Consider the following 9,391-nt stretch of genomic DNA (forward strand, 5'->3'; position numbering starts at 1 on the left):
CGTGTCGATACAATTTCATGTCTATAGGATTCTGAACAGAGGGGGACAGCAGGCAAAGAGCTGAGGTCTGGAGGTTTGCTTTTTTCTTCTTTCAGAGAAACGAGCGAGTATGGAAAAGCCATTTTATGTTCTACGCTACGCTGATAAATTGCCTTTCGTTCTTTCTCTCTTATACTACTATTGAGCTTGCCGACAAACCTCTCCCTTGGCAGGTGGAAAGGATACATTGCCAGCAGTACACATTGACGAGACACCTTTCAGTAGTGGAGCTGTACAAATAATAGGGTTTTCATTTCAGTGGCTGAATGGAAAAACTGAAAATACTTTTTGTTTTGGGTCACCCCCTGAAGGAGGAAGTTTCTTTTCTTCTTTGAATTTTTTTCATAAGCACTGCACGAGACATTCTGGTTTGTGATTATTTAGTGCTTTTCATAATTTAAAAAAGGAAGAAAAAAGAAAAGAAAAAAGCAAACTAGGTCACTTTTGAACTAAAAATGTCACCTGAAAGAACAACAAAAGATGTTTCATTTTAAAAATGCCAAAAATGGAGCCTTCAGCTTTTCTCAGAACTTTTTTTCTTCACTTTCAGCTAAAACTCATTACATATTCAACCCAAACTCACCCAGAGTCTTGGTACCTATTAATCGCCCTTTGGGTGAATTTGCTATGTCAAAAAAACCCAGTCAGGCTCCACAGCAGTGACCAGTCCTGTTTGCTGCTCAGCAAACACACATGCACAAGTGTTTAATTCTATTTAATTAAGGTGTTGACCAGGTGAAATGACCTCTCGCAGGTCTGGCCAGCCAGGGAAGCCCCAGCACAGCCATGATTCACCCTGATGAGACCCAGCAGCGCGCTGGAGCGGGGACTCGGGAGCCTCCGGGGTGATACACCAATGTGGGGCTGCTGCCCCTTCCCACAGACGTCCCAGGTCTGGCATCTCCCCCGATGAGATGGTGGCTGGGGTGCACCAGTGCTTGGGAAATGCAATGGTGTGGCTCGGCCATGCTTCGCTTCCCCATGGGTACAGGGCCCATCTGTCTCTTTCTTTGCCTGGTTTCCTAAGGTGCTGGTGTGATGGTGTCCCTCCCTTGCTACCTTCCCATCCCTCTCAGGAGTGCCCTGAATTCAGGGCCCTGGCAGCACTAAATTACAACAAATTTCTAGAAATGATGATGATGAAAATCAGGGGCTGAGTAGAGATGCACAGCTTCCAGCGTGGCGGGTCCCGGAGGACTCACCTCGCCATGGAACCAGCTCCATCAGTGCCATTTGGGGTCCAGGTTTGGCTCAGACAACGTTAGGAGAAGTCCTTGTTTGTCACTTCCTCTTCAGCATCTTCCCACAGAGGCAAAAAAAGCTCTGCAGTAGCTTTTTGTTGCATCCCAACACTGGTGTGTGCTTCCTTGATGAATTAGAAGCTGTTAACACTGGAAGGACTCTATTCCTTCACAAATCCACATAATCTTGGAAATTTAGGGATGGATGAAATGCCCCTGTGTGCTTACTCCTCCACAGATGCACAGGTCCAAAGGGTCAGGGAGGGAAAATGCCTTCATAATATTCCCATGGACTCCCAGCTGCAGCAAACATGTAGGTAGGACCGAATGGCCAATAGACAGGAAAACAATTCAGTGTCTACACCAGAAAGGGAGTTTTGGAGGTTAGGAGCTCCAGTTTTAATTGCTCAATAACCTCCATCCTTCTCTGGTGACTCACAGCCACCGCTCCACAGCAGAGGCAGCTGCGAGAGCCAAGTGGCCAGTGGTAGCACCAGCTTGTCATGCGTAACTGATAACTCCCAGCCTGTAATTCCTGTCCATGGAGGGGCTGGGACACGGGAGCAAGGGCCAGCACCCCTGCCTGCTCCCCTCACCAGCCGGGACCCCGGCGTGCAGTCAGAATGGGCATGTAGAGCCAAGACGTTCATCCCCGATGGACACGCTTGTGTCACATCGCTCTGCTCAGAAATAAAATCCCATACCTGCAAATATTGTGAGGGATTAGGAATTTCTCAGCATTGGTCAGACTGACAAGAGAAAATGGAAGAGGTCCAAGCATCGGTGGCCCTTTGACACAGCAGGGAGACTGGTCGATGTGATAAGTCAAGGCTTGGCAGAGTCAGCTGCTCCTCGGTCCAACAGTCCTCTTCTTTTCTTTTTTTTCCTGAAATATTGACAAGACATTTTCCTCTGCTGAGGGAAGCTTCTCAGCAGCTGGCCATGGTGCAGACCACGACAGGCACTCAGAGTATCTTCTGGTTATTCCCCAGAGAGAGCGGCAGGAGACTTTGCAAGCAGAACTTTGATGCTGCAGATCAGAGATGGACCCTGGTGAAAATTGGAAGCTGGATGAAACCAACTGGTTGTCTCACAGTGGGATCCATTCCTTTGCCAGTGTGAAAGGAGGTAGGACGTGATTGCTAGTTTTAATCTACCCAGTGAATGTGCTGGGAGCCTGCCCGATGTGCCACTGCCCTTCACTGCGCTTGCAGTGGTCCCAAGGGTTTTGCTGGGCTAGGTCCAGAGCAAGGCAGTGCTCAGCATGAAAGTGGTAAAGGTCTGACCCAAACTGCAGTGGCTTGCCAGGAGCTGGCACACTGACTCAGGCACTTAATCTGTGGCTTGTCTTCCTTCTATGGAGTTGCGTTTTGCCAGAAAAACCCCAATGTCCACCTTTTGGCAAGTTCATATGCCACTTGTGCTAGATGTGACCATCTTCATTCTCCACAAGCAGAACTCTGCAGATGGCACTGACTGGGGAGGAGTGAGCAAAGTACCCCCTTCCCTCTTCAATCATATTTGCGTGGGACGATTTCAGGTGGCTTGAGAGTGACACACTGTACCAGCATCAAGAGGAGGGCTGAGGCTGGGGCTTCCCATGAGGGATCGTTCAAGGTTTCAGCCCACCTTAGCATGACACAAGACCTCCCAGCCCAAGGCTGGGGTCCATCGCTGTCCAGAAGTCGCGAATCTCAGGAAAGCACTCAGGGCAGATGCAATGGGAAACAGCCAGCAGAACTATTTCCTCTATCGATTCATCTCTACCTAATTTCCAGCCAGCTGCTGTAATTTGCTTTTTAATCCTCATTTGAACATTGGCAGAAGCAGCCACATGTGCTCCCTGCTCATCTTCGTCACCGGAGGTCCCCATCCCCCCAGCCAGCACAAGCTGCCCCTCCTTGGGCAAAGCTCCTTCTTTGGCTGGGACACACTGTGCCCCAGACTAAAACCAAAATAAACCCACAGCCTTCCAGATGACAGCACCTTGGGAACAGAAACATTTTGCTTTGGTAAAATGCTTCGCTTATCTCCATCTGTTTCCCTCGGCTTCCCGCTGATAGCCCAGATGCCTGGGGAAGAGGAAGGGCACAGTCCGAGATGTGGCATCGCCTCCTTTTCCATGACAGCTGAATTAGATAAGGAGGTTTATGCTTTTGAACCCAGCAGCCCTGGGTTCAGTCTCCCCAGCCAAGCACCACTGGGTGGCATTGCACGCCTGCTGCTCCCGCAGGTGCCCAGCCCAGGGTGGCCCCAAGGGACAGCACAGGGGTGCTTGCTACAGTCCATCCCTTTTGCCCATTAGGACAACCTCTGCTTCTGTTAATTTTCTAAAATCTTTGCCACGTGCGCGGTCTGTGTTACTGTTTATAGGTTGGGTTATGCTGTTGGGTTTGGAATCCCACTGTGCTTGGGCCTGTAATGCAGAGGAGGGCAGAGTCACTGCCGTCAGGAGTTTATAAAAATCCAAGACAGTTACATGTGGATATACATTGGCCTTTGGGTTTGTTGAAGCCTGTTGCTATCCTGAACTAGTGGCTCACAGCTTTTTCTAACTAACTGGTGCACATAACAGCATTTTATAGTGGGGAGCAAGATCTCTTAGAAATGTCACAGGTATGGATTACTACATGGTGTCATGCACCTGCCCTTCTTAAACATCCTCCTTGAACGCCCTAGGAGCAGTCCATAGATGCCAGACCAAAAAGTTTTTTAGTCTAACCCATGCATTGAACAAATGTCATGAACCTGAAAGGAAAAAAAAACCCAAAAACCAACAGGAAAAAAACCACTCTCTGCAAATTTATTTTATTTTTTTTAAATTGCATTGAGTTTCTGCAATTTAGCAGCATTTTGACATTGAAATAAATGTCTGAAAATAAAAAAATCCCCACCAACTCCAAGGCACAAATGGCATTTAACACTTGGCCACATGGTCCTATGTGGCTGCGGGTCCCTTCTGGCAGTGAGGGATCCCTGGGCTCTGTGGTCCACAGCTGGGAGCAGGAGAGGATGCGTGGGTGTGTGGTGAGATTGGGCTTGGGATCCAAAATAATCTCCCATGAGCTTTCGGTGAGAGATGCCACTGGCTCAGGAGTTTCCAGAGCTCACGGTCTAACCTGCCACAGGCACTGAGTTACAGCAATATTATTATCAGATGACTCAAGGGTTTGCTCAGCCTCTGAAAAATCCCAGCCAGAGCTTTTCCTTGCTCCTGCTGGTTAAACCTACACCAGCTGCCGATGCTGGAGGAGACGGTATCACACAGGAAAGCTTTGCTGCAGGCAGGATGCTCCCGGCCGTGCCCTGAGACCTGGGTGAGGTGGGGAGAGGCAGCGGAGAGCCGTGGCATGGCAGAAAAGGGGAGCACGGCCAGGGGCTCCCAGCCTGGGCAAAGACAGGGCAGCAGAGCTCTTGCTCTTTGGCAATGCTGGAGGGAGATAAGGGTTCATCCTTGGCATGTTTCTGTCTTGAGCTGACTCCAAGGTTTTTGAATCACAGCTGGATTAAAAGAAACACACAGGGGTGAACGGGAAGCTAGCTGAGCAGGGGCTTATCTGCAGTGTGATTAAAACAGTGTTGTCGCCCCAGCTCTCCACACCTCCCCTCCAGCTGACCTTTCCAAGCATTTGTTCTTCTTCCCCCAGACAATGAGCTCTCCGAAGGTGCCCCAGCCCTCTTTGCTTTGGATCAGCTGGGTAAGTCCATGCGTGATACATTTTCCTCTTCCTTTTTTCCTATGTGGAGTAATTAGGAGATGGCTTAAAAGACAGGGCAGCTGCTGAATGCTTTCCACTGCATAAATTCATCATCACTAGTGCCTCCTTTCTGTGTTGCTTTTGAATGCCATCCCTCCGGGGGATGGGAAAGCTCGATGCTAGACATGTTTGGTATGTTTCTGTGTTAAACTGATGTGGATTTTTTTTCCCTGGGATAGAAGCTGTCACTTTTCTGGTGCAGAGCGCTCTTGGATGCTGCTGCTTCTTGGCTGGGGGTTTGAGGTTTGGCCCACAGCTGGCACTGGAGTTTCTGTGACTTTCAAGACCATGTTGGATGGGGCTCTGAGCAACCTGATCTAGCTAAAGGTGCCCCTGCTCACTGCAGGGGGTTGGGCTAGATGATCTCTAAAGGTCCCTTCCAACCCAAAACATTCTATGATTCTATGATTCTATGATTCTGGTGCCTTGCAACTCAATAAGGTTTTTTTTTTTCCCCCGGGAGGCAGAAGTTGAGGCGTGTAAATTGAGAATGAACAGTAAGACACCCAGGGAGAAAACCACCTCAAATGGTCATGGGAAGCTGAAGGCTTCAGGGTCTGAATCCATGGGGGATCCCTATCTGGCAGTGATCTCCCCTTAATCCCAGGGCCAAGGTCAAAAAAGATGTGTTGCTCAGGAGAAATGAGGGGTGCTCAGGGTAATGCGGGGGTGAGGACCTGAGCTGCATGCTGGGAAGCTTCTGCAGGAGGTCTGACAAGCAGGAGAGGGGGAAATCAAGCCCTCAACCCTTCCTTAGAAAATGGGGAAAGGCTGGAGATGGAGCATGTGGGAAAGTGCGAATTAGATGTGTTGGGAGAGGTGCTGGGCTCAGGTCTGTGCACCTTTCCTTGCTCTTCAGCAACATGGTGGGACCATCCCTGCACGCTGAAATGCCCATTGCCTTACACGACTGAGCACCAGCCCTTCCTCCCAAGGAAAAGGCACCCTCCACTTCCAGGGCAACAAATTCTCTATCCTTGGAGATATTCAAAAAAAGCTCTAGGTGGCCCTGCTTGAGCAGAGGGGTTGGACCAGAGGACCTCTGGAGGTCCCTGCCAACCTCAGCCAGTCTGTGGTTCTGTGACTTCCCCGCTGCTCTGCAAACCCACCTTGTTCCCAGTAAGGATGCTCTGCATGCATGCACTGGGCTTGCTCACCACATGCAACGCTGGTGGGAACTTGCGGTAGGAGGGTAAAACCCACATGTGTAACTATCTCTGCTGTAAACCTCTGCTGCTAAGAGCCAGGATCTTGAAAAAATTCCTACAAATACAAAAATGCCTATAAACCGTATGATGCCTCGCTGGCGCTTGAAGGGGTGGCTAGGCCGGCAGCTGTCCTCACTGGCAGTCTCATACACTTAACAGTATTTTGAAGGAGTCCTTTTGAGCTCTCTCCACTTGGTGTCAGGATGGAGACTGCTCTGACATGCGTTCAGCCAGAGGAGTGTCTAACAGGGAACAGGAAAAAAGCCTTCCCTTGGCTGCCTCATTCATTACCCGACTGCTGTTAAAACAAGTCAAGTAACTTTAAAATGCGCTTTTTATGACACAGCTTCCACCAGCTCCTTTTCTTCTTGATCTTCCTTGTCTTATCCCTTAAGCAGTGCCTTCCCTCAGCGACACATGCCCATTTCTCCTCACCTTGGCAAACCCTCCAACTCTTAGCAAACATATTCAGTGACGAAGAACAAGCTCGCTCTCCCAAATAACAAGAATTGGTTGGGTTTAGCTGAGTAGCAAAGAAATGCATTAGCAGCTAGACAGATGTTCTGGATGTGCAAAATGAGGCTTGTGGTGACCCCTGGTCAAGGGGCAGGACCCTGGAGGAGCAGGGATCAGGGCTGTAGCATGGGACAACCGGCTTCCTGGCGTCCTCCTCATGTCAGTGGGGAAATAGTCCGTGCCATCCAGTGTGATCCATTGCCTCCTGAGGTGGTGGTTGGCACCTCCCAGGGCTTCTGCACAGCCCCGCTCCCAGCCGAGGGGCAGCAGGAGCCGTTTGGACACCATTTTCCTATGCACAGCAGTATTAGACATCCCTCAGTCTGGAAAAGATTATTCAAACCAGTGCTTGTATCACCTTACATTTCCACTCTGCTTTCCAAACACAGCACAGGCTGTGATTGCTCCATCCAAGGTAGACAAGACAGACAAAGGATGTGAGATAGCAGAACAAGTAATGGAAAACCGATCTCTCCTCTCGCCTCCCTCCCGGCTGCTGAGTTTTCAGCTGGATCAGTCTCCTGACCTGAGTCACGCACAGCTGCGTGGTCTGCAGTGCCAGGCAAGCGAGGGGGTAAGAGCAAGCACATGTTGGGGGGGGAGCGGACAAGATCACCCCAGTAGCAGCTCAGATTTATGCTGTGTTGAAGAAATTGTGCCTGAGAATACCAGGTCAAAAATACTCAGCCTTGGTCAAACCAGCCAGCTGAACAGCAGGAGTTATTAGCAGAGGAGCAGAGAATAAAGCAGTGCTGTAATAACAACACCCTGAAACAGAGCATTGATATTGTAACAAAGCGTCAGCAGCATAAAAATCACAGAAAAGCAGGTCCGAGCAGGACTTCAAGAGGCCAGCTACACCTCTCTTCTGCCTGGAGGCAGGACTGGTGCCTCCCGTTCACCCATCACCCTACGTGGAGGACCAACCTGTCCTAACAGCCTTCCCAGGCAATCCACCCTGGTGCTTCACTGCACTTGGAAGAGTTTTCTGGGTGTCTAATTAAATTTCTGTAATTCAAGCCAATTACACATTGTGCTGCTGAAGACAGGCGTAAGCAGGGAAAAGCCCTTCCATGGGTCAGATTGAGAGTTTCTTGTCCTCTGTACGGGGGCTGGAGGAGGATCCCAACGATGGATCACTGGATCACATCCTTTTTTTCCTGCTCACCACATCTGCCTTGACCTCTAGTCCTGCGCCCAGCTTTCTTGGCAGCTTGTCCCAGCTGGCTGCCAACCGCAAACATAGAAAGCTGTGCTTGGATTTTGAGTCATTCGTGGAAATGCTGATCAGTACCAGATTTACGAGAGGCTTTTTTGCGTCGCCTCATGCCATGAGTAACTGAACTCCAAGAAGGTTTTTGACCAGTCATGCAGCCATCTATTCGTACTTTCTCCTAGTCTGGCTGTCCTTCCCTTGCTTATAGTGATACCAGATGACACAGTATCACAGGCCTTACTTATACACCAGCACACTCGGCATCTGCACCTCCCCCCCCTCATCTACAAGGTTTATTACTTCATCACAGAAGATCAGATGAGCCTGACCAGCTCTGTTCTTGCTGAATCTGTGCTGGCTATTACTCATATCCTCCTTTTCTACATGTTTGCAAAGCCTTTCATCGTTCTGGTGCTTCCAAGGACAGAATTAACAATGACTGGGAAATCACTTCCTAAGTCTTCTTTCTCTCCTCATCTTAAAGACTGGTGCTCTGCTTGCCATGCCCAGCCTTTGGAAACCTCTCTGCAGCTGTGTCAGTCAGTGCATGGCTCGCCTGTACCTTGAGCAGTGAGCTCATTGAGGTTCCCTGGAGAAGTACCAGGCGAGGCAGGCAAAGGTGACTGAGGGACAGAGCAGCTTCTAGTAAACTACAACTTGATGATGTGGAAAAGAGATGCTACTAGGAGGAGATGGTAGAAGTACAAGAATTATGAATGGCACAGAAGCAAATAAGCGCAAGAGAGATACATGGACATACTAGAGAGAGTCCGACAAAGGGCCACACGGATGATGAAGGGACTGGAGCATCTCTCCTGTCACGAAAGACTTGAAAGAGCTGGGTCTCATCAGCTCGGAGAGGAGAAGGCTCTGGGGCATCTCATCGATTTATATAAATACCTGAAAGGAGGGTGCCAAGAGGACAGAGCTGGGCTCTTTGCAGTGGTGCCCAGGGACAGGACCAGAGGCAGTGGGCGCAAACTGGAACATGGGAGGTTCCCTCTGGACAGGAAACACTTTTTCTACAGTGAGGGTCACTGAGTGCTGGCATAGATTGTCCAGAGAGGTGGTGGAGTCTCCATCCTTGGAGATACTCAAAGGCCATCTGGACGTGGTCCTGGGCAACCGGCTCTGGGTGGCTCTGCTTGAACAGGGGGCTTGGACCTCCAGAGGCCCCTTCCAACCTCAACCAGTCTGTGATTCTGTGAAATAAGGAAAGGCTTAAAACAACCCAGAGGAAGTATGTCTTCACACAGCACACAATTACACTGTGCAGCTCACTGCCACAGGATGTCCAGGGTGCCAAAAGTATGAATGGGCTCAAAAAGTCATTACAAAACATCATGGAAAAAAGGTCTGTGAAGGGCTCTCAAACCTGATGATGCAGCTACAACCTCTGGCTTGGGAAGGGAA

General features: G+C 49.7%; 1 protein-coding gene across 1 annotated transcript in view; it reads left to right on the forward strand.

The window, feature by feature from the left end:
• Positions 1-2,323: 2,323 nt before the first annotated feature.
• Positions 2,324-9,391, forward strand: part of AMOTL1 (angiomotin like 1) — a 91,969-nt gene continuing 84,901 nt past the window's right edge. Inside the window, exons 1-2 of the mRNA XM_035900446.1 lie at positions 2,324-2,408; positions 4,928-4,978. Of these exons, the coding sequence (XP_035756339.1) occupies positions 2,324-2,408; positions 4,928-4,978 (136 nt within the window). The remainder of the gene's footprint in view (positions 2,409-4,927; positions 4,979-9,391) is intronic.

This window comes from Egretta garzetta, unplaced genomic scaffold, assembly GCF_000687185.1.
Source record: "Egretta garzetta isolate BGI_Z169 unplaced genomic scaffold, ASM68718v1 scaffold58, whole genome shotgun sequence".
In the NCBI taxonomy this organism is placed as follows: Eukaryota; Metazoa; Chordata; class Aves; order Pelecaniformes; family Ardeidae; genus Egretta; species Egretta garzetta.